The 16,651-nt window shown below is 47.8% G+C and overlaps 1 protein-coding gene across 4 annotated transcripts; it reads right to left on the reverse strand.

Moving 5' to 3' along the window:
• Window positions 1-2,880: 2,880 nt before the first annotated feature.
• Window positions 2,881-9,735, reverse strand: LOC121661346 (T-cell activation Rho GTPase-activating protein-like). 4 transcript variants are annotated; one of them, XM_042021463.1, is made up of 5 exons: window positions 5,051-9,691; window positions 4,708-4,810; window positions 4,413-4,561; window positions 3,127-3,218; window positions 2,881-3,038 (listed from the first exon to the last, which is right to left on the reverse strand). In XM_042021463.1, exons 1-5 carry the CDS (start codon window positions 5,270-5,272, stop codon window positions 3,023-3,025), a joined length of 582 nt encoding a protein of 193 aa, XP_041877397.1. In that variant the 5' UTR covers window positions 5,273-9,691; the 3' UTR covers window positions 2,881-3,022. The 4 variants fall into 4 exon arrangements, with proteins under 4 accessions (XP_041877397.1, XP_041877395.1, XP_041877393.1 ...); XM_042021461.1 differs by having other exon boundaries at window positions 3,127-3,185; window positions 4,708-9,730; XM_042021459.1 differs by having other exon boundaries at window positions 4,708-9,723.
• Window positions 9,736-16,651: the final 6,916 nt, after the last annotated feature.

The raw sequence follows: 16,651 nt of genomic DNA on the forward strand, positions 1-16,651 counted from the left end.
AACCAGAAAGAAAGAAACCCAAAGATCACTCCATATTTTCTTGGAATTACTTCAGGGGTACAATACATCAGAGCCTGCCACATTTCCTTCTCTTGAGGAAGAAAATGCTTTTGAAAACTGCTATGTATGAGATTACAGAAGACAGAAGTTCATCACACTTGGGAATGAGATAGTGGGGATCCCAAAAAAATCCCACTTGCCACCTTGACTCTGCCCTTCCTGGCTAATAAATCTGCAGCAGGCAGTGGGTCTGCATATTAAACAAAACAGAGAAATTCTTTGGCAAAGTTGTATAATAATACACAAAAAGGCCTGTGCCAACACAGGAACTGAAAAGTCCAGACACGTCTGGGAAGAGGCAAGAGTTAAGAGGAAGGGGATTCCTAAACCAAAGAGGGAATCTGTCAAACACAAGGACTCATGGTCCCTGACCGAATTGCTCTTCCACACAGAAGAAGCCCCTGGGCTTAAAGGCGTCCTTAACCCTTTCATGTCCAGCATCATCATTGTCCTGCTCACCAATCACACAAGTCATGGGGCCTGAAAACCAACACATCTGCCCCCTAAAAGCTCCACTGCTCACACACTTTCATCCCTTGTTCCTAACAAGAAGTCTGGCCCCCAAAGGCCTTCAACGATGGAGAAGATTGACTTCTCAAACACAGTCCAAAAGCTGCCAAAGCTTCCACTTCATCACCACAAATGCCCCTGCACCAGGGATTCTTCCCAGCAAAAGGAGCACCCAAACCTGGCCACCACAGGCTCACACCTCTCATCCTCACTAAGGGGGGAGACTTTGTCATCCCTCTTCTCTTAGAAATCTTGCTTGACCAACAAGAATTCAATCCCTAAATAATCATGAAATCAATTCAACTAAAGAAGCCTTTGCAGCAACGTTCACAAGCTCTCAGCCCAGCCCCTTCATTCCCACCCAGTGGAGTTACCTGAGCAAAGGAGACCTTTCAGCCACGGATCTCCTGATCTCCCGAATCATTTGCTCGACCTGAAGGCCCAGATCCGCTGAAGGCAATTCCTCTTGCCCAGGTGCATATTGTGACCCGCTGGAGGCCGTCGATGCTGCACAAGCAGCACTGCCAGCTGAAGCACTGGAGGCTGAACTGCCCGGCGTGGCTGCAGGAATCCAAACACATTGGTCAGGCTCCCGAATGTGGCTTTGGGACACAGAGCTCTATTGCTGCCTTGCAGCAAACTCAATTCCAGAAATGTATTCCAACTTCCCAGGGGATTGGAAGACTGATTTCTTCCTCTCGAATAGTGTTTCTTCTAATTGATGGGTATGTATGTTAAAGGATGGATTGTAAGGATGGTCTACACACACAAAGACTTTATAATCACAGCCTTTTCCACTTCCCCAGTAGCTTTTGGATGTGGCTGCTTCTGAGTTTCTCATCCCAACAGACCACAGAAAGTGGATTCACCCAGGAAGAGCCCATATCTGCAGACACACATGCTAAAATTCAACTGTGATTGTATTGTAAAAAGCAACCTTGTGGGTGAGGCCGTATTCTGCAGCTGCAGCAGTTCTGGGGACACACAGAGCTCACTGAAATTTAATAGCCTTCTTTGCAGGAGAGACAATCTGCAAACTCTGCAATATCCTGTCAGCATCCTAGTTGGGCTTCATTCAGTGAAAGATGGGAGTTCACCTGACACTGAGCAGTTGTGGACAAATGCTTTTTGCCTCACCACTGGCAGTTCCTTCCACTTCCATCAGTTGTGGGCAGCCAGGACCTGGGGCTGAATGTGCCGCTCAGCCCAGCCCGGCCCGGCTGCCTGCCCAGACTCTAGCATGGCCAGAGGGGACAGAGGCAGCAGAGTGGGGACAGAGGTGGCAGAGCAGCAGATGCCTCGACAGGTACCAAGAGACGTACCTAATTATCCATTGACATAGAGCATGTGAAAGAGCGGCCTCTAGAATGAAAATCTTAGCTTGCTAAGTGTCACTATAAACATCTAGAAGTGTAACTAGAGGGAGAGGGGTTCCAGCCGCCCCATCTTCACAGCTGCGCTGTTGCTATCTCGAGCTCTGCAGCTTCTGTGCCGGAGTGCAAGGAGTTGTGATCTCTTAAAAGCATCTTGAAAGCGAAGCCGCTCACCAGGATCAGCTACACACTCACACACGCATGCACGCTCAAATGCACGGACAGCTTCAGTAATATGGGTCGATGGCAAAGAGGCAGAGTTCCACAGGAACAGTTTGCATAGAGTTCCACAGGAGCAGTTCATTGCTTCCACACTGTGAAGAATTCCAGAGGCCAAGATGAGAACAATGGAAAGCTCAAGTTTAAGTACAGGAGTGAGGCAAGCGCCAGAAACCAATGGTCTGTGGGCATGGGGGCGGTACAAAGGTGGGACTAGGGAACGGAGACTAATGGTGAAACTCTGGGGGAGCGGTGAGGGGCAGAGGCCAATGGGGGGAACCTGGAGTGGAGAGCTTCCTATGGCATGGAACAGGTAAGGTAGCAAGGGGGTGGAGCAGCCAACAGCCAACCGGGGAAGCAGAACTGGGGTAGATTACCGTAACAGAACAAAGCATTTTGGGAGAGGCTTCTCTTCTCACCCTAACTGGTCTCTGGTACTAGGGACTGTCTTACCCCAGAACTCTGTCCTTTGTACCACAGGCTAACTGGCCACCACAGCTTTCCCTGGGCTGCCGTGCCCAGAGCTGTCCTCCTGCAGAGGTTCAGCACATGGGCATGGAGGAAGCCAAGGGCTGCAGAGCCCCTGCACAGCTGCCATGGAGCTCTTGCCAAGCCCTGCCCAGCAGCAGCCCCTGCCAGCCCTTGCCAGCACCTTGGGCTGACTCAGGGCAGTGTGGAGAGGAAGGTGGGCAGCAGAGCCTGGCACATCCATAGCTGGGCTTCTTGGGCTGCCAGAGCTTCCTGAGTTACTCCAGTCTTCTTTGGTGTGTCCTCCTCCTTTTCCTTTCTGGCTGGTATTCCCTGTCTACTGGCCAGGCCTCTGCTCGCTGTCTTTTCCTTCTCTTTTTCTCTTCCTGGGGCTAGCAGCCTACAAGCCTTTAGCCACAAAGTTGGATTAGAGAGGCAAAGGTGGGAGGCACGAGCGCAGCCCCTTCTTGTTGGAACCAATGTGGGCTCCTTTTACCTTCCTGACGCAGAAAGGCTCGTCAGGGCTTCGGCCTTGGCCAGCGACTCTGGGGAGCTCTGGTGGGTGTTTGGAGACAAAGCTGGAGGTGCCTGAAGCAGAAATTCTGCAGATGAGAGGTGGCAAGGGACAGCCTGGAGGAGGAAGGGAGTGATTTCCAAATGGCCCCCTTAGCTCCACAGAGAAGACGCTGCTTTGCATCAGCCCCCTCTGGCACAGTGCAACTGCCCCCAAAGAGACTGGAGGGAGCTAGGATGAGCTGGGGTCTGAGCAAAAGGCCTCTCAAGTGACAGCTCTCCCCCTGCCACTTCTTTAATTTGCAAGTATTTTGTACATAAGGCATTGGGCAAGCAACCTGTGGAGTTTTCATTAACGTGTCAGTGTGGGGGGCAGGAGGGAGGGAGGGAAGAAAGGAAGGGATGAAGGGAGGGAGGGAGGGAAGGAGGAAAGGAAGAAGAGGGAAGGGAGGGAGGAAGAGAGGGAGGAAGGGAGGAAGTGTGCCGGTTTGGCCAAATTTAGAAATACATCCTCTGAGAGAAGGCAGGTTATAAACCACCCCTCCCCCACCAGGTTCAGGAAAAAAAGAAACTTTTTCCTCAAAGGAAAGTGAAAGAGATAAAAACTATTTATTTAACAAACACATGGGAAAGGATAATAATGCTAAATAATAAAATCTCTCGCTGTGGAGAAAAACCTGGGAAAATGTTACAGTCCTCCCTTTGGTCTCCCTCCTCCTTGGAGCTGGGACTTGGCCCAGGGCCAGGCCCTCTGTGCTCAGTGGAAAGTCCTCCCGATGTGTTCTGATATGGAAGCAGTCCAGCAGAAAAAGGAAAAAACCCCAAAATTCCCAGAAAAACAAAGTTCAACTCTCTGGAGAAAAAAAAAAATAAACGAAAAATGGCTGAACAAGCAAGCAGGGTCCTTTCTCTGCTCCCAATCTCCCAGCCGCAGAACGCAGAAGCCAAAAAAAAAAAAAAAATGCTGAGAATGAGAGTGTGCTATCTCTGTCTGCATCCTTGAGGGTTTTTTTCTTCTCTCTCCACTCAGGCTCAGTTTAAAAGCATAGAAAGGTATATATACCAATTTCTGGGCATAGTGCAGCCCAGATAGGGAATACAACATCAAGTCACCCCAAGACAGGACAGAAGGATGGAAGGAAGGAAGGGAGGAAGGCCAGAGGTTGCAGAGTTGTGCTGTCAGGAGGAGGCACAGCAGCTCCTTGGCCCCATGACAAACTGCCCGCCTCTCTGGGACGCGTTGTGCCAGGCTTTGTACAGCTGCCATACCTCTGCTCTTTGGACCTCCAGCACTGTGGCCTCTTCTCCATCTCCTTGCCAGGTGTCTGGCACAGAGGGGGATGCATCCGGATCGCTTTCTGCCTGGGGCTTGTCGTCTTCTCTTCCTGCAGGGCCACTTTGCTCTTCCCTGTGCATCTCTAGAAAGCAAAAGCACGTGCAGCAAAGTGACAACTTGTAAGACAAGAACAAAGAAAGCAAGACCCCACACTGCTTGGCCTCTTGATGCTGAGGTTTCTGGGGCCCTGAGTCCCAGGCTGGGACAAGGCTCTGCTCCTGCTCCTACCTGTGGATGTGTCCGTGGGCGCTGGGGTCTCCTGCGGTTCAGCCACTGCCTTGGCAAAGATGTCGTCCAAGTTCTCCATCAAAAAGGCCACCAGAGCATTCACCTGCACACAGGAAAGCCTTGCTCGCAGCCCAGAGGCCCAAGAGCGTGCCAAGCAGCCCCTGCCATCACGGCTGAGCCTCGCCTCTGCACAGAAGGAAGGCGCTGGCTGGGGGCAGCTCTTGCAGACAGCTCCCGCAGCAGCCTTGGCTGGACACAGGGGGCCGCCAGGCACAGGCACCTCTGGGCAGCCAAGTTGCCTTTGGCTAGGAAGGCTGCAGCCGGCTGCTGAAGCCAGCCTTACCTTCTTGTTCTTGGCCAGCATGGCCTCGAGCTCCAGCTGCTCCTCCTGCGGTGGGCTCAGCAGCTTTGGCCCCAGGCAGACGGCCAGGCTGCTGCAGGTCATTCTGCTGCTGGACACGTGCTGGCCGATGAGTCGCAGCAGTGCCAGCAGCTGCCTGAGGAGGAGCAGGTTTGCTGCGGGCAACTTCTTGGCCCCCCGAGGGAACAGGAAGGCAGCGTCCATCAGCAGGCCCACGTTGCCCACGGCCGCCCCCAGAGCTGGCCCCAAGCAGGGGGCAGAACCAGGTTGTATGTTAGTTATAGAGGTTCAGTATTTAGATATCTGGGGAAGAACAATGTAAGGTTGACTTTTGTTTCCGAGCATTGGTGTAATTGCTCTATTGGGTGTATGATACAGTTTTTTCCTCATAATTCTTCTTGTGACCAATAGAGTTCCAGTTCTTTTGGAATCCACCTACTTTAGAGCCATCAGTAACAATCGTCCATCGCGTTATGTCACAACTGTTCTTCAGTTTGCATTTTCTTATCCTTTTTTCCTTAGCTTGTTCCTCGTTTACATCCTCCCCAATGCTGTTTGTTCCTTTCTCACAACCTTCCCATGGAAAAAAGTTTTTCCCTGTGTACATGCTCAAGTCCTTCTTCTGTCTTACGTGCTTTGGTTCTTCTGTTTTATGGCTGGTTCACAATATGTCCATTTTCTAGTAAAAACATGGTTTCCACATTTCCCCCTTTCTTTCCTTGAACCAGCCATATGCTATGTATTGATTTCTGCACCATTCTAGAAATGCAAGTGATTAAACATGGCAAAACAATCAATAAACAAATAAACACACTCCCTATAGTAAGAATGAGTTTGACAATATCTTTCAACCACCCAGTAAGCCCGAATCCTTCCAACCATGTGTCTAGTCCATGTCCTGTCGTGATCTTTTTCATGTTCTCCTGTATTTCCTTAAGCCTTCTATGGATGGATACAGAATGATCAGATAAATTCATACAACACGTTCCTTCAAAATCCTCACAACCATGTCCCTGCGCTAGCAGCAAAAAGTCAATAGCAGCCCTATTCTGTAATAATGCATGCCTTACACTGCATCAACTAACATGTCAGTGATAATGTTCGATGTGATGTTTTAATTGTTTGGCTGTCCAGCAAGCCAGCTTTTCTAGGTTACGTAAGGCTCTGGCTGCAGCGACACCTGGTGTTAAGAAGGAAGTAATAACCCATGATGGTGTTGACCAAAACTGAATCTTTCCATTACATTCAGGACCTAACTGAGACACACTTCATCGTGACCATTCTTTCTAAGTTCTTTGTAAAGTTCCATACAGTGTGATTTAGTAAGTCTGTCTTGGAAGGTGTGAACAAAGTAAGTTTTCCCAAACAACATGGTCCTCCTATCACTTGTGATGGTATCCCTTGCCATGCCCGATCCCCACAAATTAAAAATATGCCAGGTGGTAGCTGTTTAGCTGTATCATTGTTCCAAAGAGCAGCAGATGGATTGTTTAATTCATGCACAAATCGGTGTGGGCAAAACAAATACTCATTCTGCTGGCGCCCTATTTTCCGAGTTTGATATGGAACACATTGATGGTATTCTGGTGCTTTGGGTGAGATTTTTTGGAAATAGCCATAATTTATTTCCTGGTCTTGCTGTCTGGTTCTATGAAAATGTGCCAGGACACCGCAAACATTACTAAATTCAACATAACTGCCATTCTTTCCCATTGAACCTAACAGTGTAAGCTCTTGGGGCTCTACTGAAGTTGCATTAAGTGCCAAAAGCAAGTCCTTAGTACAATTAGCTATGGCTCCTGCTGCTTGTGAACCAGCCGATAATGTAGCATGAAGCATTGTAGCATTACAGGTAGCAGGAATTGGTCTATTTATATATCCCTTAAATCGTTCAGGGTTAAAGTCAGGTATGCCTATCAAGCAAGTACGGAATGAATCCTGCTTAGTAACATTAGCGAAGATAACCCACACATTGTGTCGTGGCACTACTTCCAGAATATTGTGTGCTTTGACTGCTGTCATAAGGTGTTGCAGTGACTGCTTGACCACAGCCCAAGCTAGCTCCGGCAGTGTGTGGCATGAGTGGGGAGCAACCAAAGGCACGAGGCTTTAAAGTTGCTCCTCTGGAGTCCAGCTCTGCCCAGAGGAGCTGGAGCTCCAGTTGCTGTGGCTGTCAGCAGCCCTCGAGGAAGGGAAAGATAAAAAGTCGCGGGGAGGCTTGCCATGGGGTACAATCCGAGCTTTATTTGAAGAGGATCCACAATGAACAAGCAAACAGTTGCGGGGTTACACCACCTTATAAAGGGGGGTTGAACAGGGGGAGCAGCCCAACTAGGGACCAATGGGAGGATTAGAAGGGGGGGGCGTTGGAGGGGAGTACCTACACCTGGTCCAATGGTCTTGGTGGGTGGAGGGAGAGGGGTCACATGCCCCAATGGGGCGTGGAGGTTTAGGGGATTTCCAAGGGAGAGGTATCAGAAGGGGCAGGGTCTCAGGGGATTGACAGGGACCATATAAGGACAATTTAGGGAGGGCTTCGGTGATGGGCATAGAACTGCCCAGAACTCTGGGGGCGGGGGTTTGGGTGATTGGCAGGGAAGGTGCCAGAACAAACCATATTAGGAGCACCAGGGGAGCGGCTTGGAATTGGAGCAGACCCACTGGGAATAGGGGTGGGGGAAATAAGGACAAACCATTGTGGTACAGAGAACATACAGAAATACAATAAAACACTGCACCACCACAATAAGGCTTAACAGTAAAAATGTGATCACTGAAATTTTCCCACTAGACCCCATTTTTCCTGCATTCTCTCCTTCCAGTGCGCTAAAAGCCGTGACCAGTCATCCTCAGGTACCCACCAATCTTCAGCCTCTTTTGGCAAAGGAATCTTGTTCCAACACAAAACTTGTTCTACTCCTACTTTACGTTCCTCTGCAGAATGTATTTCTTTACATTTTTTCGTAACAAGATTAATACTACTGCAATACCACTTTGCGTCACAAGCATACACACAATACCCACGGTTTACACTTTCCACAGTCTGAATCAGGACATTTGAGCTGTAGCTGAAGTGAGATTTCAATTTTCGGTATCAGCACACAGGTTGGGATCACTGTCTTTCCCCAGCCATGGTTTCACCCACTTCACAGGCACCCAGCGTGATCCTGTGTCTGTGGAAACACATGCATATATCCCCTTCCCCAGGTTAGTAATTGCATTGGTCCTTCCCACTGCCCTGTAGCCCCATTTTTTACCCATACTCTCCCGCTGTCCCGTGGAGTTTCATTCAAGTCTCCTTTTAGTCCTGCCCCGTGTTTTACCGCAGGAGGAACAAGAGTATCACTTAGGATACGTCAATAATTCATTACATAGACAGCTTTTTCCAAGTGGGCTTGAGGCAAAGGGACAATTCTCCCCCTTTTTGTTTGTGAAGCAATTGCTTCAGGGCATGATGGGTATGTTCCACGATAGCTTGTCCTGTGGGAGAATGTGGAGTCCCAGTGATATGAACAATACTCCATAAATTACAAAAGGTGGCAAAATCACGACTGGTATAACCCAGGCCTTTATCAGTTTTCAAGGTATGTGGAATCCCAAGGGCAGCATAGCTGTGCATAAATGTTTTAGAACATGTTTCGTGGTTTCTCCTATTTGTACAGTGGCCCAGACTGCAGAAGAGAAACAGTCAACAGACACATGAATAAACTGAAGTTGGCCAAACTCTGGAAAATGCGTCACATCTATTTGCCATAATTCCAAGGGTCCAAGTCCTCTAGGATTAACTGCTGTTCCCAATGGCTGATGAAGTTGTTGACAATCACTGCAAGATGCCACAATAGCTCGTGCATCAGTCCAGGAAACGTGAAATTGTTGGTGCAGGACCTTTGCTGATTGGTAAAAAAATTGATGCAACTGTGCTGCTTATTAAAACTTATTTCCAGCAGGAGCAGCCCAGGCAGGAGAAACTGAGTAATCTGCTGGTGCATCGCCTTTGGCTGGGCTACCCTGACACTTAGAATGACTGCGAATATGAGGAACAAAATAAACACAGTGTCCCTTTGATAAAGCAAAAAGCAAGCGGCGAAAAAGCAAATATAGGTCATGGTTATTCAATTCCTTTGACAGGGCATGTTCTAAGCGACAAGTTACTCCTGCCACATAAAGTGTATCACATACAACATTAATTGGCTGATTATTCCATTTTTCAAGTACTACTGCTACTGCCAATAATTCTAAGTACTAAGCAGAGTGGCTGTTTGTTTCATGTAAAACTTCCTGTTTCCACTGCCCTTTCTCTCTCCAAACATAAGCAGCCTTCCCAGTTCTGCCACTGGCATCTGTGAAAATTGTTATTCCTTGAACCGGCTTAGAAGAACAAAGGGATTTTGAAATCATCTCAGTATTTGTTACAAATGTGAACATTTTATGTCCTGGCATATGAACACCGAGTTTGCCTGTAAACTCCAAAGTAGTAATTTGCAAGTCTCTGCTATGTTTTAGCGTCCAATTTAAATATACTCGAGTTGTTGGCATAATGATTTCTGCAGGCTCAGATCCAGGTATTTCTATTACCCGGTTTAGGCTTTTCATTATAATATGGGCTAATAATTCCACAGGTCTCATTATAGTTTTCTTTGGTTGTGCTGGCAAAAAGATCCATTCTAATATACACAATGGATCTGGCTGTTGGGCCTATTGAAACATAACTGCAAACACATGAGCTCTTTGGCTAAATATAGCTACTGCAATATTCAGATCTGGATTCCAGCAGAATGTATAGCCTTGTACAACTTTTTTGCCCAATATTTTCAAGAGCCTTTTGTGCTGCTTCAGTTAAGTTTCAAGGAGTATTAACACTCGCTCCTCCTGACAATAAATTTAACAGAGGCAGTAAATCTGAATTGGTGATATCACATATTGTCTGAACCCAATTAATGTCACCTACTATTTTTTGAACATTGTTAAGGGTTTTAATAGTAGGGTTTAACTAATTTTCTGTGGTCTTACTGTGGTTTGATCTATTATTGAACCCAAATATTTCCAAGGTGGCATCTGTTGTATTTTTTCTGGCGCAATAAGCAATCCCTTCATTTTTAACTGTTGTTCTAATTCTGTAATAATTTGTTCTCTGTCCAATTGCATTCCTGCAATCAAAAGATCATCCATATAATGATAAATAATCAATTCTGGATGCTGTTGCCTGAATGGCGTCAACACCCAGGCCACAAACAATTGGCACATAGTAGGGGAATTTTTCATACCTTGTGGCAAAACAGTCCATTTATATCTCTTGTAGGGTTCTTGCTTGTTAACAGAGGGAACAGAAAAAGCAAATTTTCCTCAATCTTCTGGATGCAATGGAATAGTGAAAAAACAATCTTTTAAATCAATTATCAATATTTCCCAATGTTTTGGAATCATATTGGGGAATGGTAATCCTGGCTGAAGTGTTCCCATGTCTTCCATTACCTTATTTACTTCCCTTAAATATGTAACAAACGCCACTTTTGAGGAATAGTAAAAATAGGTGTGTTCTGTGGACTTATGGATGGTGCCAAGTTTCCTTTCTGGACTTGTTCTTGCACCAGTTCTGTTATGGGGGCCAGTTTTTCTGAACTTAATGGCCATTGATCTATCCAGATTGGTTCAGTCACTTTCCATTTAAGTTTTAATAGAGGAAGATGCCCACCCTCAATGGCCACCCCTAAAAAGGTGATTTTGTTACCAGGGTTGCACCCAACTGACTTGAAACATCCCTTCCCAATAAATTCTGTGGGATAGGCATAACATACAGCCTCACAGTACACTGGCTACCATCCGAAAGCCTACAGGATACAATATCAGCACTTATCCAGGTATTTTGCTGTCCACCCACACCCCCAGTCACTCTTTCTGCATTTCTTATGGGCCATTTTTTCATCCAGTTGTTAATTCCAATTATAGTGACATCTGCTCCTGTATCAACTAACATTGTCAATTTGCAAGCACTCCCGTCTTTCTATGTTAGCAAAACTTTGCATTGTGGCTTTGAATTTTTTATATCCATTGCTAGATAAATGTGTGGACTACCAGTGGATCTAAAGCCACCTGTGCCACGCAGCTGATTTGTTGCCTTAGGTACAAAGATTGGAATGGTATCAATTGCCCAATTTCTTCTCCCTCTGGTATTCGCACTGGAGGATTTGGAGCCCAAACCATGATGCATATGACCGCCCTGATAGTCTGCGTCAATAACCCCTGGCAGCACAAACACTCCTTGACGGGAGGTTGACGACCGGCCCAGCAAAAGCGCACTTAATCCTTTCCCTAATGGTCCCTTTGCATTGGTAGGGACACACTGCACTTGTGAGTCAAGCAATGTTACTTCCCGGGCTGTGGAAACGTCCACTCTGTCACTCCCTGAGGTGGCGGCGAAGAGGCGATCCAAGCAGCCCTCTACTGGCTCCCTGTGTTGGTCATCGCACTGGGGCCCCCGCGCTCTTCTTCCAGTTTCCCAGTGGGGTACCATCCTTTCTAAAATTTGACCTGCCCTCAAAGGCCTGATGCCCAGTTTTCTGACAATGATTGCAAACCCCAGAAAAGGTAACTTTTTCAGTTTTAGAAGCTCAGCACTGTGCTTTTACATGCCCTTGTTTCCCACATTTAAAACAATGCGGTCCCTTATCTCCCTGACCTTGTTTTACAAGCGGCTTTACAGCCGCAGCAAATGCTTCAGCCATTAAGATGGCATTTTCTGCCAGCATCCCAACTTTCTCACATGCCTCCATCATATCTACTATGGAAGCAGTGCGAGGGAGTGCCATCAGAATTCTTTTGCATGCTGAATTAGCATTTTGAACTGCTAGGGACGTAAGGACAGAATCCCTTGCTGCTTCAGGAACAGCGGACCTTTGAATACTTTCTCGCAATCAATCCAAAAAGGACATGTATGTTTCGGTTGGTCCTTGTGTTACTTTAATACAAGGTGGCACTATTTTGCCATCCTCAGGCATTTGCCTCAGAGCCTCTCGAGCTGCATGGGCTGACTGAGGTAAAATCTGTACATGCATTCAGCTCTGTACTTGAACATCAGTAAATGCACTTGTTCCTGTTAGCATTTCTACGGATGCAAATTTCAAAGGGTCACCATCATCCCTGTCTAAGTCAGCTACAGCAGCTTGCTGACATAAGTCAGTCCACTTAGACTTCCACAATATATATTGCATCCCTGTGAGTAATAATTGCATTAATTGTTGACAATCGTAAGGACAAAGAATATTGGACCCAAAGATGTTATCAATAAATGACTGTGTGTAAGGATTTTGCAACCCATAATCACGCACTGATTTTCTAGCTTCTTTAATGACCTCCCAAACAAATGGTGTCCAGTGATTAGGTTAACAGCCCCCGTCAGGATTTGAGCCTCCCAACACTACTGGATAAGCCCCAGGAATAAATTCTCCCTCTATTATGGCATTCTGTATAACTCCTTTCCAGCATTTCTCAAAATAGCTTGGCCCTGACCCATCACTTGGCCCTGATCCACCACCCGCTGATCCACCCCCCCCACCCCGTTTGTCTTCCCTCTCTCCTCCGTAACTCTTCTGCTTCCATTTCCTTACGTCTAATCCGCTGCAAACGATCCCAGTCTGACTCTCCCTTTAAACCCTGAGTTACTTGGTTAAGTCTTTCCTCCTGTCTGATGTTCCGTATGTCACTTTCCCATAAGGTTCGCAGCAGTCTCTCCCACTCCACATTCTGTTGTTCTCATTATTGCTGTTCCATTGCCAGCCATGGACTCTCCTGCTCCTCTATCTTCCAAAGTATCTTGAGACCCCAGTCTGCTGCAGCCGGCGGCAGTGCGGGAACAACACTAGGTGGTGGAGGTGGAAAAGAGAAGTCTCCCCGTGGAGGGGTAGGTGGCAGAGGTGGATACTCAGTGTCAACTTCCATAGGAGCTGCCGGAGGGGGCTCAGATTGTGTTGGGGCTGTAGGCACAGCAGGTAGCTCCTCAGGGGCACTTGGATACGGTAAGGCAGGTTCAAAAGCCGTGATAGCAGGGCAGGCTATTGGGGCTGCCGCAAATGCCTGTGTGGCCCCATCAGCAGCTGCCTACTCCGCTTTCATATCTTGCAAGGTCACATAAACTAATTTCCACGCTGTAGACAAAAAACGGGCTTCCTTATCCCCATTGCTAGCCGTGTCCCACAGGCGGTCATCCACTCCCTTCCAAGGTTCTGCATTAAAAGCCGTACTTGGCTCAGGTGCAGAGCCGTTTTGCCGGCACCATAGCAACAACCGTCTCAATGTGGACTCCTCATATTTCACCCTTCATAGCAAGGATTTTTAACAGTAACCAGACTATGGCCCCTTCTTCTGCAAAAACTTTCTGACCCATAGCCACACCGGCTGCTCACCTCCAGGGTGTCCTGTCGCGACGTACTTTGATAAATCCTGGAGCTCTTTGCTCCCCTGGCTCACAGTCCAGCTGTGCCAGAAGCTCCAGCTGGTCTTCTCCATCGGGGTGTATCCTCCCCTTCTTTTTGAAGCATCATGTCTGGCATCACCATCTGCGGAGAGAAACAATGGACTCTACACAATTCAATGTAAATCAAGCAGAAGCCATTTTATTGATGAACTACTGTCCCTAATATACAATTCTTGCTTTCCCTACATGTGATCATGCATGATTATTACTGGATAAGGCCTATTTTCACACGCTACTTTATGCTTTATGATTGGTTCTTGTATGTGTGTCACATTATCTGTTGTGTATGTCACAACTGTTCTTCAGTTTGCATTTTCTTATCCTTTTCTTCCTTTGCTTGTTCCTCCTTCACATTCTCCCCAATGCTACTTGTTCCTTTCTCACAAGCTTCCCATGGACTTTTTCCCTGTGTACATGCTCAAGTCCTTCTGTCTTACGTGTTTTGGTTCTTCTATTTTATGGCTGGTTCACGATATGTCCATTTTCTAGTAAAAACATGGTTTCCACAGAATACCATTGGTGGGACATTTTTCTTGGATGTTCTCAATCATCCACAATGACCCAGCTCTTTAATGTCTTAATCCACCCACTTTTAATTTTGTTACTAACAACCATAGCCCTCACGGCTGTAAAAATATGGATGTGGTGTAAAATACGGACGTTAGCATCCCAAGTGTGGACAACATCACAACTGCAAAAGAATTTGCAAAAGATACAAAAAGAATGGGGGGACTTGATACACAGGACTCCTTTAAACACAGGACTCCTTTAACATATGAAATATAGAATTCTTTTAACATAGGTGCTTTAGTATAAAGTGTAGATTAGGAAAAGTTGGGTGTTGGCTGCTCTGCTCGACTGTAACTGCTTTTGCAAGACAAGGAGCCTGGCCCTGGAAAGGGACTATGATGATCAGTGAATAGGAAATGATGTACCTAACGCTAACTGCTCTTGAAAAAAACAGACCCGAGTGGACTAGGATGATAAGGGAAAGGAATACGAGCTAATGGGTTTGGCTCTCCGCTTGTCTGCAGAACAGGGGCTGAGTCCCTATGGGCTGAGCAGTAAGGAGGAAGATGCATGCTAACTGCTGTTTTAATGACAAACAGAGGAATGGTCACAAAGGGTGGAGAAATGTAACAAGAGAATAGGGATATAATCAATACACAGTTATAAATGAAGTAGAACTAATATAGTAACAAAGTGTGTAACAGTAGAATTAAGTGTGTATTAGCAAAATAGACATAATAAATGTATTGAGAATACTGTGGTGTGTTTGTAACCCTAAGATAAGGAAACCCCAAATCATGTAGGACCCACTAGGACTGTAACTCTAGAGAAGTGACCAAAGCAAGGGCGGATGACGAACTTGTACATGTATAACAACGAACTTGTAAACGCAGAATGACAAATTTGTAAACATATAAAAAACCTCGGTAAGATAACCATGTCAGACACGCGTACAGAGGAGTTTACCCCAGCATGCTCACGGCTTGGCCAATAAAGGTGTGCTTTACTTTACAGTACCTTGCTGTGGAGTTGATTCTTTTGACTCAGTCCAGGCACGGCATGCAGCGTGGGGACACAGCCTACTGCTGCTCCCAGTGCCTTTGCCAGGGGCTTCCCCTGCCGTGCCATGCCTGGGAGCCGCCCCGGGAGCCCACCCGCCCACGCTATGCCCGCAGCCCCGGCTTTGTGGTGCTCGTCTCTGCCAAGTCCGGCCCACGCCAGGGCCGCGCTGGGCACGCGTGGGGCCAAGCACAGCACCCCCCTCAGGCCGCGTGCCGCCGCTGCAGCTGCGGCCGTTGCGCTGCGGCCGTTGCGGTGCCAGTGGGCGACAGGCGCGATGGCCGAGCTGCCACTGTCCGCCGGGCTCAATGCCAGCACCTCCCCCGCCAAGCTGTGGCACCTGGCGAACAGCCCCCGCGTCCGCTCCGTGCGCTGGGACAGCCAGGGCCAGGGGGTCCTCATCGACCGCGCCCTCTTTGAGCACGAGCTGCTCAGCCCGGCCGGCGTCCAGGGGCCGGCCCTGCGCACCTTCAGAGCCACGCAGTTCCGCAGCATCGTGCGCCAGCTGAATCGCTACGGCTTCTACAAGGTGCCAGGCCGGGCTGGCGCCACTGTGCCGGGCGATGCCGGGGCCTGCCTCCACTACAGCAACCCCTGGTTGAGGAAGGGGGATTTCTGGCTGAGGAAGGGCAGATTTAAGGTGGGGAGTGGGCCTTTTGGATTTACCAATATCTTCTTCTCAACTGTGATGTCTTTTGTCTTCTGTAAACTCCCACACAGCAGTTTTCAAAGGCATTTTATTCCCTAATAAAAGGAAACATTGCAGGCTCTGAACCATCTTTAGAATCTTTAGGATTCTGGTGGACAGGCTGTTGAAGAGGAGATTAATATTCTGGAAGTGGTCATAGTGAAAATATCTTTTCTGTCTAAAGGTAACTTCCAGGTGCTTAATCTTGGGCATTTGCTTCCTCAGTGGAATAGAAACACAACTTGCTTGGTCTGGCTCTTCCTGTTTTTTGGGGGTTGTTTTTTTTTTCTACCCTCCAGATCTAAAGATTTTTGCCACTGGATCCTGGAAATACCCTAGAGTCCATGAATGTTTGCCTGGATCATCCATATGGGGCAGCAGCAGAGGGCTCCAAAAAGCACCGCCTTGTGGTTGATGGTCTGAGTGGCTGGGTGGGGGTGGTGAGAGTGCCAGGCAGAAATGTGTGCTTTGCGTGCGGGTTTGCAGCACCCAGCCCTGGGCAGTGCTGGCAGCGAGCTCTGCCCCTGTCGATGGCCGTGTTGGGAAGCAGGAGGGCCCCTGGCTTCCTGCTGGCTGATTTCTTACAGCTGGCGGGAGAAGCCAGGCTCAGGGTGTGAGGGCACGTCCCCTCCCTTGGTGTCTCCTGGTTTTCTGAGTTCATGGTTTGCCTCCAAGGTCATTTTGTAAGAGCTTCAGTTGCACCTTGGTCACACGAATCCTGAGTTTCAAACAATTGTCACATGAACCGTGTGGGCAGCGTTTCCCTCCTGTTGGGAATGGAGAAGAGGAGGTGTTGTATCCCCGATGTGATTCCAAGAAAATATGGAGTGATCTTTGGGTTTCTTTCTTTCTGGTT

Source organism: Corvus kubaryi, unplaced genomic scaffold, assembly GCF_017639235.1.
Source record: "Corvus kubaryi isolate FWS band 111438036 unplaced genomic scaffold, C.kubaryi_AGA036_p1.0 37148, whole genome shotgun sequence".
In the NCBI taxonomy this organism is placed as follows: Eukaryota; Metazoa; Chordata; class Aves; order Passeriformes; family Corvidae; genus Corvus; species Corvus kubaryi.

Excerpts from the sequence above, each read along its gene's own strand:
- LOC121661346 (XM_042021459.1), bottom strand. The coding sequence starts at position 5,272 with ATGGACGCTGCCTTCCTGTTCCCTCGGGGGGCCAAGAAGTTGCCCGCA. Across the intron at positions 4,562-4,707 it reads GCCCACGGACACATCCACAG|AGATGCACAGGGAAGAGCAA; the intron begins GTAGGAGCAGGA and ends TTTGCTTTCTAG. Across the intron at positions 3,219-4,412 it reads TGGAGGTCCAAAGAGCAGAG|GCACCTCCAGCTTTGTCTCC; the intron begins GTATGGCAGCTG and ends TTTCTGCTTCAG.